The 15,882-nt window shown below is 37.4% G+C and overlaps 1 protein-coding gene across 8 annotated transcripts in view; it reads right to left on the bottom strand.

The window, feature by feature from the left end:
* The window catches only part of GPAM (glycerol-3-phosphate acyltransferase, mitochondrial), a 46,220-nt gene that overhangs the window by 11,799 nt on the left and 18,539 nt on the right, over positions 1–15,882 (bottom strand). For all 8 annotated transcript variants that reach the window (XM_064514222.1, XM_064514218.1, XM_064514217.1 and 5 more), the window contains 12 exons: positions 14,804–14,877; positions 11,383–11,496; positions 10,429–10,578; positions 9,421–9,517; positions 8,127–8,263; positions 7,228–7,327; positions 6,300–6,512; positions 5,834–5,947; positions 3,723–3,808; positions 2,590–2,705; positions 1,600–1,670; positions 212–476 (listed from right to left, as the gene is read on the bottom strand). In XM_064514222.1, coding sequence (XP_064370292.1) covers positions 212–476; positions 1,600–1,670; positions 2,590–2,705; positions 3,723–3,808; positions 5,834–5,947; positions 6,300–6,512; positions 7,228–7,327; positions 8,127–8,263; positions 9,421–9,517; positions 10,429–10,578; positions 11,383–11,496; positions 14,804–14,877 — 1,537 coding nt within the window. The remainder of the gene's footprint in view (positions 1–211; positions 477–1,599; positions 1,671–2,589; positions 2,706–3,722; positions 3,809–5,833; positions 5,948–6,299; positions 6,513–7,227; positions 7,328–8,126; positions 8,264–9,420; positions 9,518–10,428; positions 10,579–11,382; positions 11,497–14,803; positions 14,878–15,882) is intronic.

Consider the following 15,882-nt stretch of genomic DNA (forward strand, 5'->3'; position numbering starts at 1 on the left):
GGAGACATCCCACAGAACAAAAACAATCTTACTTTCAAGTTATCTTTGTTAAGGTAAACATGGCCTGAAAGGCTGGGGGCGGGGGATTTCTGATGTTCATATAAGTAAATTATATGTAAAACTGTTTATTTTTGTGCAGATACTTCTGACTCCATGTATTGATGTAAATGTGTCACAAACTAGCCTCTCCTTGGTAAACCCCAACACATACCAATAATGGCCTCTTTAATGAATACATGAAGTACTCCGTTGCTGTAGAAGTTGAGTTCAAAGACAGCAGGTATCACTGTGCTGGGAGTGATGAAGAACTCATTGTTTCGGCTAGTGTTTGTGATATTTACACAGTTTCCCAACAAGTGGATAGCATGCATGACAACATCATCCGAATTCCCTGAAAATCCCAAGTCAAAGTCACGGGCCAAGACCTCCTCCTTCATGGAGAAGAAGTCTTCCACCAACCTGGAAAGATCAGTTCCCTAGAAATAAAAATAGAACAACAAGATGAAATAATTTTTTTGCACAGAAAATTTATCTCTGCTGTTATCTATAAACCACATAACCATGTACCTGGCAAACACATAAATGAACTTTCAATTTTCAATAATCCAAAGCAAAACGTATCATATTAGAAAATGTTGTTTTCATGGAAGTTTTGCTGAAATAGCCCACAGGTTTTGAATTACATGGGATTACAGTTTAAAGCCATGCAGCTGATTGTGAATGCAGGTTTTTGTTTGCTTCCTAGTTCATTTCACAACCTGCAGACACTTGAATAGTTCTTTAGGAGAATACATCAGAGAACTCTTATTTCCATTACCTCCACTATGAGGTAAATGATTGATTATTTAAGAATACTGCAATTAACAGAACTTTTGTTCAATTAGTGGGAACATGGGGAAAAGCTTTTCCTCAAGCCTCTGCTTGCCTTACTTCTTGCCAAGATGGCTTCAGATCACACTGTAATATTCATCTTTCCTCCGGTCACTTTATGAAATTGGAAGAGTGGACTTACAGGAATGGTTGAGAATGCCCTTGACTATGAAGGCTACATATTTGACCAATACTTTTGAATTTGTTCTTAATTTATGGGCAATAAAAGCTTCAGATTAGAAGGAGAAAGAATTTCAGACAAAAATGCAAAAAAAAAAAAAAAAATTTAAGAGCAGAAACCATTCCTTCAAGAGCAATACACAGAAATTCAATTAAATGTTAGTATCATTCTGCCATCATGGAATAATATTCTAGCATTAAAGAATAACAAAACTCATTTGAAAATTAATGGAAGAGTTGCTAACATATTCAATGACATACATGTTTAAATATCTGGGATCCAAAAGGAATCATAATACAATGAACCAAGATCATGTAGTCTTAAAAATTTTTTTGAAGTTAAAAAAAAAAAAACTTCCATATGAATATGTATTATTATCTCAGCAGTAACAATATATCTTCAAGCATCCACTACTAACCAAAATATTAGCACTCAGAGTACCCCTTCAGTACTCTCATCAGTATTATGTAATAAAAAAATATATATTTTTTAATTAGTAAGGCCATACAAAGTGCTGCTCAGCTATGCAAGCAGCGTGGAAGCCTTACCTCTCTATGTCTGTAGAGCAACAAACAGGCAACTATGTGGGTAGACATCACAGCACAGGATTTGTTAGCAGCTAAAGGTAAACAAAATAAAGTTATACTGGGACTTGTTATATATCTGAGAAGTTCAGAACATCATTAAAAGTGAAACTGTAGCCATTATTAAAAAAAAAAAAAAAGTGGTACTTGCATAGGAGCTGTGCCTTCTGAATGAGATATAAAGTGTATTAAGTCTGTATAATAATAATAAAAGGGTATGAACTCTAGCATTTCAACCGCACCCTGATGCTACTGCATTAAGAAGCCTCTGGCAAGTCACCAGGCCCCGACTGCTTCAGTTCCTTCTAGCAATGTGTGATGATTATTCTCACCTTGCAGAAGGATAGTAATTATAGAAGGTAGAATTCTAGAGAGTGTTCTAGGCATGTAAAGTATTAAAGTAATCAAACTAAAATAACTTCAGTGAAGAAGCCTGAGTAAAGCTCAAATGTTTGCTGGAATAAACAACTAAATACAATTCTGTACACATCCTTTATACCACAAATCATAGACCTGCTGATTAACAATACACCACATAACCTACAAAACCTGGCAACAGTGGTCAATGCAGCTAGATGAATTCATGTGATTAATATGTGAAATAACGCCTGTAAGACATTTAAGGAATTCCTTACATGGAGTGGTATGAAATCAGTTTATCAGTGTGACAATCAGCTCAAACACTTCCGTGTACAACAAGCTGGCATTTTAGTATACAAGTCCAAGGAATGCAAAGTTATCAAAACAAAATAAATACCTGGTAATTAATCAGAAAAATAATTTATTAAATATTGAAGGGAAGGAAGGGAAGAAGGCAAAGGAGGGGGAACTGTCAAGAAAGCATTTGAAGTCATGAAATATTCACCTGAATGGGGGGAATTGGGAAGTATGACACTATCAAGCAGCAATGAGCAAGACAAGGAAAGTAGCTGATAATGACACTGTAACACTTACTGAACAAAATATGCTCAGCCAAGTTGGCTATCAACTCTCTTCTGAAGGGCTCACTGGTTATATCCCTGGTGTTAGGCAGTGAAGCCTCTGTACCTTCATCCACAGTATCACTCGGTCTGAATACATAATAAAAATTTGCGGTATGATATTTAAGCTTTCATCAAAACTTAGAATAACCTAGCCTGATGTATTTTATTCATATTAGCTGAATTATATAGCATCACTACACGTTCTGGTTAAGGACACAAGAATGTTATGCATAACAAGGGTCACAAAAATTTGAGCATCTACATATCTTTCCAGATGCTTTCTTCACACTAAACAACAGTCCAAGATAAGACTCCTCAAAAGAAAGACAGCATTACAGAGTATGTACTTTTTTCTATGGTTATTCATGACTTTGCCATTACATCATTTGCACCCCATGAATCTTTTCCCCTCAATGAATATGGACAACAAAAGCGCATCATCCAAACCTGCTGAGAAGGTGGTTTTCAGCCCAGCCACTCTATATACTAGAAAGTATTCTGTATGTAGCTACAACTTTCTAAAGGTAAATGACTGGCTTTGTCTCTGCTAGGGCCACACAAGCTTGTATAAATCGAGCAAAGAGCTCAACTAAAATGTAAATCTGTATAACAAATGCAGCCCTAGCCCTAAAGTGCAGTTTTGCATTTCTGAGTGATGGTCATCTCCTTGAGCAAAGGGGCACTTGCGCACAAGTCCTCAGTAAGAAGAGCTGCTCGCTCCGAAATTATACCACAAAACACCCAAATATTTGTGGAATTTAAAAACTGAATTCTTCCTATTTTGTTAAGTGTATCATTTTTATTCCCTGACAAGATTATTCCATAAAGTTTAAAATTAAACCAGAGGTCACTAGAATTAATAAAAAAAAAAAAGGGCAAACAATTAAACAATTTCTAGAGCTTATTTAAACAAAATTCCCCAGAAAAGGGGCAACTCTTGTGATAAATTGCACAGCTGCTAAAATTTGTCTATATGCAATTAGATTATCCTTGGAGAGTTGCTTGAAATGTAATCTAATGCAGAATACTAAAATACAAACAAACAAAAAGAACAAAAACCCACCCAATCTGTCCTCCCTCTCCCCAGTCCCCCAAAACCTCTACCTTGATGGAAGTATAGCTGGTAACAAAGCTTGTTCCAAAGAAAGAGGAGCAGGCACAGGTTTCTGACTTTGGCTGTTTACATATTCCTATTAAGAGAAGACTTGTTATTTTTGTACTTTTTCACCCTATTCTTGCACTCAATTGCTAATGCTATTTATAAGAAAAATGCAACCATTCAAAAACGCAATTGTAATTAAAAATAGCCCACACTACAAAAGGTGAAATAAGGTCTCAGAAATTAAAAGTTTGCAGCAGTTTATTCACTGGTGATTCTATTTTATGAAAAGACAAACTTCCCACAGCACTGAATCTGTACTTCAGGAAAAACACTGCAACAAAAGCAATACATTATCCCTGTCAGTACCCTGCTGGCAACAACCTTCTTGAGACTAGATTCTCCATGATTAAAGTTAATGGGAACTGCCTTCATTAACATGAATGAGAGCAAAGTCTAGTACTCGCTTAGGTCAACATAAAATTATAACTGCCTGTTGCTGCTTTCCTCATAAACCCCAGGATGGGGAGCATCTCTATAGATAAACACTACAGAAATTGCGGCTGCAAGACACCGCACAGCGCTATGAGCTAAAGCACCCAGGAAGCAGGCAGCGTACTACATGCTGGGAGCTCTTTCTCAGAAAGATGTCTTTCCTTATAGGTTACCGTTTGCATTATTCTGTTTTCAGGACACTGTGTTCTTCCAGTGCCTGTAAAGACTGCCGTAGGAAGCTATAGAGCCACTTAGCCTGCTGGTCAGGAATAAATTTCCCTCCCAGGAAAGCTGCTTAAAAGACTTTCACAGCCAACTCTCTCTTCTGCTCCTAATTCTATACTCACAGAACTGCTAACATTCAAAATTAACCCCAAAAGCTCATCTACTTTAGAAAAAAAAACTGCAGCAATATAACTACATATATTTTAAAATGATACAGTTGCACTTCTGCAAATCTTTATCAAAGCATACTTAAGCAATTTATCTCATGTTTAGACTTTTCTGGAGTACAAGACTGAATACACATACAAGCAAGACATGAGAAAGGTTGCTAGGAAGGTGCAGAGTGATTAGCATTTCACTAGATTAAGAGGGCAGATAACCTTCTTTTCCTTATACTGATCCAAGACCAATTCTTAACTCTGCACCAAGAATAGCCTGGAAGTGACCCAAGCTTTCTTATTTGGAAGTGAATTACTATCTTTCCAAGCTACACTAATTATAATGCAGCACAGACAGTCACAATAATTTCACGCTGCGGTAACTGAACTCTCCAAAGCTCTCCAACCTACTGCTCTTCTGAGAGAAGTAGGGTAGTAAGAAAAATGCCTAATTAATTTGAATAATGTTCTAGTAGGTGGATGTTACAGTAGTTAATCTTATTAAAGTCACATTACAAATAAGGCAATACAGTAGCAGAACACAGATCAGTGACATGCAGATAAGTTAGGTATAGTACTAGCAGATTCTGCAGAGAGATCAGAGAAAATTTAATAGTGAAGGGAGCTAGCTCTACTACCCCTTCCCCAAGAACCTGCAGAACACTATTTGGGGAACTAGTATAGGTAATAGTTGCAAACTAATAATGAACGATGACATTCAGGGCATATGTAGATTTTACATATAGATGATGTATGATCCATGACATTTTTATAGTTACTAATTTGCTTAGCAAATAAAAAAAAAAAGATCCAGAAGAAAAAAATGCCCTTCCCCTGCGCTAGTATAAACCACTCAATTACTCAAACTGAAGAATATTATACCTTTTCTTTCGACTCCGAATGTCTCTACAACTTAAAGAATTACTGCATGGTACACGGATCATTTTAAAGATGGTTTGTGAAGAAAAACACCAAAAAAAACAACTCAATAAAAAAAACTTACACTATTTCAAAAATAATATAAACCTTAATATCAACGTTAAAACTATTTCAGTTTTTCGCCAGTATGTCCCAAGCCTGATGTCTTCAGCAAAATGGGGAAGCTATATACTTTTGTTCCACTGAAATAGACTTCTGCACATAACACTAACGATGATAACCCACAATGAGAATTTCAAAATAAATGCATCTCACTATAGAACCCTCAGGACATCAAACCTTCAAAATATCAAACTTACTTTTAAGGAAAACGGTTGGGCAAAATCTACTCTGACACACCCATAATTCTTCCGCAGCATTCTGAAGACTCCTCTCGCTATGCTCCAAAGGCTTTCATTCTTCTTAGGCTTCCCCTGGAAGACAGGTTGGTTTTTTTTCAATTCACAATTAAAAGGCTTTTCTAAAATTAAAATGCAAACAACAGCAGACTGATAATAAAGTTTGACACACCTTATAGCTTGAGGTAAATCTAAACAACCATTTTTTCCCCATAACTAATAATTTGAATGCTTTTAGAAATATATCACCCATACTCAGTCACTCCCTCTCAGAGAGGCTTTGTGATTCACGGTTCTACGCGCTTCAGCACTAACACAAAGTACATGTGACAGAGGACTATTAGCACATAAATTAACTATATAATAAGTTCTCCTGCACATAAACAGAAAATCCCTTAGGCAAAACAAGCTGTTCAAACACTCTTACCAGCTGTTCACTGTTGTAGTGACCTTCAATTATGCGATCATAGGAGATTCCCACAGGTATAATTAGAACGTCGGGAGTAGCATTTGAAAAGAGAGCATCCACAACCACAGATAAAAGACCTGCTCTAGCACTGGATGTCTTTCCACTTCGAGACCGCGTGCCTTCCAAGAATATTTCTAAAAACTGCTGCTGTCTCAACAGTTCTTCTATGTGCTGAATATAAAGAGATTGAAAAAGAAAAAAGTAAATATCTAATTATACTGACAAATTCATATTCGAAATACATTGCTCCTTATCAGCAATCATTTCCTCTTAAAAACACTGGAAGAGACATGAATACTTGTAGAAAACCAAAAACAATAATCAATGCTTTACACAAAACCAGACCAAACTGCAATTTAATTTGCATGAATATACAAGCAGTATAATGCCATTTATTCAAGAACGGCATCTCTAACAACGGTTGATCTGGCCAATTTGCAAATCTCTCTTCTTTCGGTTCCCCGGTACATCCCATCTTCCACATTGCAAATACAGCTGGTGTACTGAATGGCAAAAAGGATTACATCAACACATCATAAACAGAGAAATTTCTATTAAGTTAGTATAACCAGTGTAGATATGCCCCAGTGCAAAGGAAATCAGAGAAACAAGACTCAAGTTTAACATTAATTCACAGACTGCTAATTCCACTTTAATAAGGATTACCCCAGGTGAAAGCCTTCTCACCCTCAAGGGTGCTGGGCATTAAATTCTCATTTATTTTATACACTCAAAACATAAGACAAATGTACCCTGTTTTTGCAGCATGATCCCCAAGATAAATTCAAAGCAATAAAAAATATCCCCAGTCACATGGAACTCAGCCTCCCCCCCTTATCAGCCAACTGAAATGCTACCTAGGGAAACAAAGACAAGAAATACGCACCACATAGAGCAAAGCTCTGTATAGGAAGTCCTTACGACCATCCGGACTCTGATCTAACTTTCGACGAATGAAAAATCCTCCTAGTTTGCGGATCAATGTGCTACATAATAAAGAAGAATTATACTCATTAATTATAATTTGCAGGAAACCACTACACAGCCAGTACAAAATTCCTAACAGGAACTGAAATTACTGAAGTTTGAAATTACTAAAATTCCCTCAAACTAAAATGTATTATGCTATTCCTACATGGTGTGATTCACACAAATATTACTCATCCTAATCAACAGGCTTTTCTACACTTTCTCTCTTTCACCTCAGCAGATCACTTTACCCTCTAAGTCAAGATGTCCCCCTTCTTTCCTCGTTGCCTGCCACAATACTCAGTAGCTCTTCACAGATCAGTGCTTGCCAAATTTTGATTCACTGACAAAGCATTAGCTAAGACTTTCTGATGTTCTTCAGCCACCAGAAATATAATTTAAGCAGAGATCAAATTAGGTACTTTCCCATACAGCATCATTTACTCACTATGGTTGCCTACCAGTAGTCAGCCCTTCATAAAGGAGAAAAATTGTCCATTCACATTTTTTTCCACACACTCATCTTTCCTTAGTCACCTATCCACTTTCTTTGAGTCTCCTAGAAGGAGTGTCATTCCTTATCCTGCTTAGGTTAGGACAGATTTTCTCAAAAGGATTTTCTTATACTCTCTCCGTGAGCACATAAGAGGAACCAAATGAATTCTACAAAATGACCCTAAAATACCCTGCTTACCTTATATCTGGACCACACCATCAGCTACTGTGCAGGTATAACAATATGGGTCACCTGAAGACCCCCCTCAATTTTTTTTTTTTTTTTTCAAAGAAGCGTTCTACTCAATCGATTAACTTTACCTGAAGATGGGGATGTTGAGATTGTTCCCTGCAGCAATGTAGGGTGCTTTGATGTTATGGCAGAAAAGAATGAACGTGAGGAGTAGATAGTCAATGTGAGATTTGTGAACAGGCAAGAAGATAAGAGGCAAATTCATCTATGGAGGGGAGAGAAGAAAAAAAGGATAGAGCAAAGTTAATAAGAAATGTGGAATAATATTCTTTTTCTCTATCATTGAGATTGCTAGCATCATATTTTCAGAACTGATGATATTTTCCAGTTACTGTCTTTCAGTTTATTTACTTTTGGTTTTCACTCATCTGTGACAATGAGAATATTTTAGTCAACTGTACTTTTTAATTTTCATGGACTAGTATGTACTTTTTAATTCTCATGGACTCATAGTTTTTAGCTGTAGGCATTACAAAAAAGCAATGACTGATATTCCCAGTTTCTTCAGACTCAGAGTACTGAGACAACCATCAAACAGTTTATGGGGATATAGCAAAACCATCAGTGTCACCAAAGTACTGCTATTTCTTTCTATGACAAATCAACAAGGATCTATGAACAGTGAGGTTCCCAAACACTGTAACAGAAAAATATTAAGAACCAACCTCTTTTTTTTTCTAGGCCCTATCTTTCAATCAAGTATCGCACATATCTACCCTCAGCAATGTTTTTTGTTAATCAGCACTGTAGATAAATAGTATTAATGCAATTATTTGTTTGCTATTTGTATACTTATCTAACGCATCTTTCTCAGGTGAACCCTGCACAAAAGATTAAAGCTGTGGTTAGGTAAGCGTTTCTGTCTACTAATTCCTTTGAGTGTAAAGAAAGTGGTAGAATTTAGGGGCTGTTTTGATCACTTTCAATAAATATTGAAGGACTGGCAGCAGACTGCTAACATGTAAAAAAACAAGTTTATTTCTTAAAGAATTTTATTCCAAATTAAGATAACAGTGATTCTGAAAATCCTAAATAGACCTATTAATTTATGCCTTGCTGCCTCAGCAAAGAGAAAGAAATAACACTGGATGCTGGTTAGGTGAGATAATGATTCAACCTTATAGTTAAAATTTGATCCCACAACAAAGACAAAACTGGAAGTTGACTTAGTATCTTAGGTTACACAACTCAAAGAGCATGGTATTTAATTAAGAATGGTATTTCACAGATATGAGACAGGTAAATCCAGAATCTGGTATTTATGGAGACTTAGTGGAACTCTTCAGAAGTTATTAAGTGCTATAAACATTAACAGAAACTACCTCAGAAATCTGCCTTACTGGATTCCCCCAACCTGCTTACCTCTGTTGCTGCTTTGACCATTTCTATTTGACCTCTGTGGATCTGAATATTCCAGAAAAAGCTGTTAAACAACTTCAGCAACACCCAGCCAGTCAACCTGAAGGAAGAACAAACATAAGTCAAAGAACTTCATTCATTGCTGCCTTCTTTCATACTGCTTTTGTATGACTAACAATAAAGCTATAGAATCTAATTACTTTACAATCAAATCAAACTACTATAAAATCAAATTGTTTAACAAGTTCCTGTCTACCAACGAAACCATGGTTAGTAATCGCATTTTGGCCCTTAGCCTGCCATAGTTATGGCACAAAACTTTGTTAGAGTCAATCGCTGTGAAGGCTGTTCAAACAGCAAAGACTTTCCTACAAATGAGGAAAGCTAACGGAGACTCAACGATCAATTACACTAACTCAGCTAGCGGACAAACTTGTTCAGTGATGGTGAGCACCTGGTCTTGTGTAAAAACTTAATATAGTCACAAAAAGAGGTAGGGTTTGCATCACTGAAAATAAGTGGAAGGAACTAAGCGTATGACAGAGACAAATTCACCTATAGTAGTTAAGGTAGACACCAAAGTAGGAGATTATATCTAAGATAAGACTTTCTCTAAGATATGCATAACTACAGATAGTAATATTCGATGGGCTACCGGAAGAAAGATCTTTCACAATCTAAGATGCTGCAGTTAGCTGTTCTTGCTAGTATCAGTCTGAAACAATAAAGGGTAGAAATATTGGGCCAGTAGTTTATCAAGCAGTTTACTGGACCGAGCTTATCTTCAGGAGGGAAAAGAAAAAAAAAAGTTTTATTTATTCTTATCATAAGGTTTACTCCTTGAAAAAGCAAAAACTTCCTGCTACATCCGTAAATGAAAAATAGCAATCATAAGTAGGTAGGATTAGAAAAGGCATATTTATGACTAGGGAAATGCTCTGTTGGTATAATATAGAGAGAGCTTGGCTGTCCTTCTACCCACTGACAATACTGATGAGCCATTTTTATTACCTGATTAAAGCAGGTGACACATTCGCTACCATTTCCTGGAGAATTTTCCTAGCTTTTTTCTTCACTTTGTTGATAGCTTTGGGATCCGTCTGAGCAAAACTGCCTGTAGCATTTGGTTCAGAAGCTTCATCTACAATGGCCTTCTGTACTCTAGCATTAAAAAGTAAAACTTATGAGACAGTTCTGCAACAGAACAGTTAAAGACACAGACAACTCCGGCTGCGAAAGAGTTCTATATGACTACAGGAGTAACTTGCAGGCACAAGCAAACATACACACTGAAACATTGTGTAATCCAAGGATATTACATTTAGTTTAGCAAACTTCCAAGTCTAATTAAATAGATGCACAGATGAACACGCCCAAAGTTAATCACACAGAATATCCAGACAGAAAATCCAAAAGAGACAGGAATGCTTACTGCAGACAGTGCATGGCCTCTGATAAAACTAGACTCAAGCAGTAAGCATGTGGTTTAATTTCTTTGTGACCAGGGAAAACGGATACCTTAACACCCGACTGGGGCTCAGCATGCCATTTAATATATGGTATTGGAGACAGAAATTGCCTTTTTCTAGTTTTGCCTCACACTCTTGGTGCATCATGAACTAAAGTTTCTCTGAAATGCTGCTTTCCTATTATGACAATGACTTACATAAAATTAGATAAACAAAGGTTTGAAGAGTCTCCACATGGCAATTTATTTTCCCATTTACTGTCTGCTGTCCTCCCACTATACATCATTCATTTGGAGATTAAGAATTACAAATCTCCCCTCATTTAATTATTTGAGCAGAAATTGCACGCTTCAGTTCTGAAGGGCTGTCCTGAAGATACTATATTTTTTTAATATTAAAAATGGTCTGGTTTTCAAAATCTGGTGTTTCCAAACTCTTAAACCATATTATATGCATCAGTCATAGAAAAACAATAGTTTATTTTGCAGTCTCTTACCTGCTGTTATTCAGCACATTTTCGGTCAGATTCTTGGCAAACATACCCTTATGCACATCCCTCTCTTGCACAAATAGGACATAACAAAGCCGTCTTGCAAGCCACCCTCTGTACCTACAAAAATACGAAGGGTTTTTGAGTGTGACCCTCAAAAACAATCCACTGAAAAACAAATCCTTTAAAAATACATACAATTGAGAAATAAAAGTAAGTAAAGTTTTTCAAAAAAATGCCCAAAACCTTCTGAATTTCCTAATAAATTGTCACTAAGCTAATGTTATGGATGAAGTGACTGCTACATATCAAAGAACACCTAGGACAACTGAGGCCTGGATTACTGTGATTCAGGGTGATACTGGCCTTAAAGCATCAGTTGTATCATAAAGAAGCAGATATAAAACAGCAGATACATTTTTTTTTGTCTACTGGAACTGACTATTCAGCTCAATGCAGAGGAAGGAATCTGTGCGGTGCCCATTTTGTGATGCAGTGACTTTCCACTGAGGAATATAAATGCACAGCTAAGAAGTTTGTCACCTTCTTAAGGAAACACTGAGCCTGATTTGGAAAGTTGCTCGCATTGTACATATACAGTAAAATCCCAGAGAAACTTCTGAAAATACATCTGCATTAGCCACAGTCATTAAATACATTTTGTGTCATCTTTTTGTCCTTTCCAGGCTTGTTAAACACCTAGTCCTATGTACCTCAGTCCTTCTCCTTGCAAAACTTGAAAACTAGTAGAATCACTAAATAATCAGTAAGGCTTTCTACATATTCAAGCATTTAAGAAAGACAGCTTACTCAGTCTATTCAGCCGTAGTCTCTCCCCTCTAAATTAACTAACCCTGTTCTCTATTCTCTGAATCCTTCTCATGCATCCCTTTTCTTTCTACACAAGTTACTATTTTTCTTTCCTAAAGAAACAATCATTCACTTAAATCACATACCAAAAAATCCACACAGTATGTGGATATGATGTGATGTTAGGAAAACTGTTCTAAATAAGATGGATGCAACAGGAGAAGGGATAAAAGCCAGTCTTCCAGCAAACACTGGCCATCTTTTCTCCCTCTCCTCACAGTTTTCTACCTCGCTCAAGGCCAGGAGTGCACAAGCTACCACAAACGGGAGTCACGCCATGAGCTACAGCAGGGGCCCCAGAACTGTGCAATTAGAGACAACACGCTCGTAAATCAGAGCTCATGAGATGGGGCAGGATCAAGAGCTGGAAGGGCAAATCAAGGTCTGGCCATTCCCAGGATCTGAGGATTTAGTATTATGCAATGCTCTTTCATTACTTTGCATCCTTGGAAATATTTGAAGCTTGCACCTTCACTACTGAAAGACCTTCATTAACACGGCAGAGGAAGCTGTTGGAGGCTACTATCCCGAGAAAGAAGGGAACAGGCTGCTGTGGCCAGGGCAGAGTTTGGGGCCTGATTCACGGACCCGAGGCGTCTCTCTCCTCTCTCCAAGTGACAGAAGAAGTGACCTCCACGTGCTGCCATCGCGCACAGAGCAGTAAGACCACAAGGGGACACATGCTGGAAAGTCCAGGAAGGATAAGACACTCCAGAAACATACAAAGCCTATCCCTTTTTTTTTTCCCTTCCTCCTCCCTCTCCAGAAAAACTGTCTTTAGGACTGCCGGAGCAACATACTGCTGATGCACCAGTGGGAGTCCCAAAGCCAACCACAGACGAAAATGCTCATGTTAGTTGTCACCTGAATTACTAGTGGCAGTTTTTAAACCTCCCTGCCACATTTCACTATCTTTTTACAGTATAAAAGATTCTTGTCATCTTTTCTAGTTGGTTTTAACACTTGTATAATGCCAAACAACCTAAATGCATAGGCCACTTCCACTGTAATTAAGGTAAGTACATATGCCTAATCAATACAGTCAGGCACATGACAGTCATACAAATAATGAGACTGTCTCCTAAGGCCAAAGAATTTTGCTAACCGTATTGTCAGGGAAGTAGGCTTAATTGCTTTTCCATTTCCCTCTTCCAATCTGAGTTTGAGAGCTTTATAGATTTTTCTAAAAAGCAAAGTTTATATACTTCTTCCTGACAAATATTTTAGTAACTATGAACATATAATCACAATAACACACAACTATTAAAGGGATCTGGAAGAGTATAAAGGTTTCGATATTCATTTTACAGCTTAGAAAAATCTATGTTTTCTAATCATGTAGTAACGACAAAAGAAAAAACAGACTATAGACCCAGTCAAGATATGTTATTTGAATCAGAAACTTGCAACCAATCACTAAACTAAAATATTCACAGCTCAGAAAAGCTGCGATTATCTCTCAGTACAGCTACTGCACACTGGAGGTTAAAGAAAATCCCCCTTGTTTTCTGGGGCCAAGAAACAGTCACTGCCTAACCCCGCTGGACCCCAGAACTTCATTAACATTGTCAATTTTCTGCCTATAATGACATTCTGAGCTAAAGGCATTTTATTTCAGAATAATTCATTAACCCATATTTTGTTGCCCTTATCTCTCTAATTTAAGAAATCTTGAGCATTCAAATCTATCCAAGGACTAGACTTTTAAAACTAATAAAAAAGTTAAAATTAAACAGTATTTCAGTTATTTCTCTGTATTCCAAACTATTAGCTCAACTCTTAAAAAAAAAAAAAAAATCAGAATTGAAGAAAGAACAGTCTCTGACATTAGCTTCCTCCCTCATGGGCACAGCACAATACTGCCTTTCTTCCGCTCGGACCCTCTGGCTCGCTCCTCGCAGCCCGCTGGCCTCTCTTTGTTTGCTCCGACTCTACAACAAACACTGCAGAACCTTCTTATGCTAATGATTACTCTAAAAACTTTAGCAAGCACTATTAGCTTTCCAAGGAACAAAATAAAGATTTTTGAGTGCTTCCAGTGTCTTCATCCCAGAGCACAAAATACATTTCAAACAGCGTGAAAACGCATCATCGTTTTTGTGTCATATACACCATCTTTCAGGGGCTGCTCTCTGCCACTGAGGCACAGGAGACACAGAATAATAGGTCGCTTTCAGATTAAATTTTTATTAGAGATAACTATCAAAGCCTAAATCGAGCCAGATCTGCTCAGTAAAACAACGATGCAAACGGACAAAAACGGCCTCTTTCAGCCTCATATGAGGACAGATGCTGCCATTTGCACTACACGGGAGAGGCTGCTCTGTTTTTTGTGAAATCGGTGTGACCCTTACACTCCTTGCTCATAAACCCAAGGAACTTTGTCCAGCTCCAAAATGTACACAGCCAGAGTTTACAGGTATGTTACTTATTTGAAGGCAGCATCAATTCCTGCATTTCAGGACAGCAACATACCCACTCAGTCTGGACTATCCAGGAGATTTCCCTGCCGCGAGATCAGAAATCTTAAAGGCAAAAGAAAGACTTGCTACATTACCTCGTATGTGTTTCATTGATATATATGACATTACGTAGGCCCAAAGAAGGAATACTAGCATTGAAGAAATTGTCCTGTAAAATCAAGGAAAAAAAAGATTGGTAGGCTTTCTCGGTACAAGAACAGTCATGTCTCTACATTCATAATAACATAATAATAAGCAAGTTATGAACTTCCCTTAAGTACGTATAAACTTCTGAAATAAAAGACAAAATTCGGAAAGTCCTTGTTCCCAGTTCCAACACTTTTATTGCATTCTCCAGGCTTTACTGTGTACAGGAAAGGGGTCTTTATTTTGGTTGTATTCTTCAAGCCAGAATATTTTATTATAACATTATATTTGAAATTAATATAAGCTAGGACTTTTCATAACACAGAAGTCATATTTGAGACAAATTTGTTAAGACAGACTCAGGCACCCTGTAACAGTTGGTAACTAAAGTGTTATGGTATCTACAGTTACTTGACAAATCACCTTCACTTTCGCGCTTTGCCTGAACAACAAACTCAATCCAGTCTTCTACATCCCTGGTAAAGACTCCACATGCCAGGCCATTAGCTGTTCTGGGATTAGTTTGGAAGCATTTCACTTTGGATAAACAAATATTCCTTGGCAAGCAGACCCGAACTTTAGTCTTCCATATTCCAAGCAAGTACCTGGACCAAGAAGTTAGTCTCTTTCTGCCCAGATCGTATTCAATTATAAAGACGGTACCATGCCAACAGTGAATTACAGCTCAAACCGTTGGGACTGTGCATGTCAAGGAAGGCAGACACAGAAGACAGTGAGGATGAACTGTTTCACAGGTAGAGCTAAAGACATGATGGTTACCAATAACAGTGCAGCTACAGAACAGCCCCACTACCGATTTTACAATGGGAATCAGACAAGATTCTGATTTGTTTGTACTTATTTTTCTTTAGCACATACAATTTGCCACAAATTCAAACATGTGAATGTTCTACGTCATTTGTAGATTAGGTAGCAATTATGCACTACAGTGGGAGCACTCTTTTCCCCCCACATTAAAGCCTGTCTGTGTAGTACCTAAAACCAACAACTTGCTGCTTCAGGCTGT

Source organism: Dromaius novaehollandiae, chromosome 6, assembly GCF_036370855.1.
Source record: "Dromaius novaehollandiae isolate bDroNov1 chromosome 6, bDroNov1.hap1, whole genome shotgun sequence".
NCBI classification, from domain to species: Eukaryota; Metazoa; Chordata; class Aves; order Casuariiformes; family Dromaiidae; genus Dromaius; species Dromaius novaehollandiae.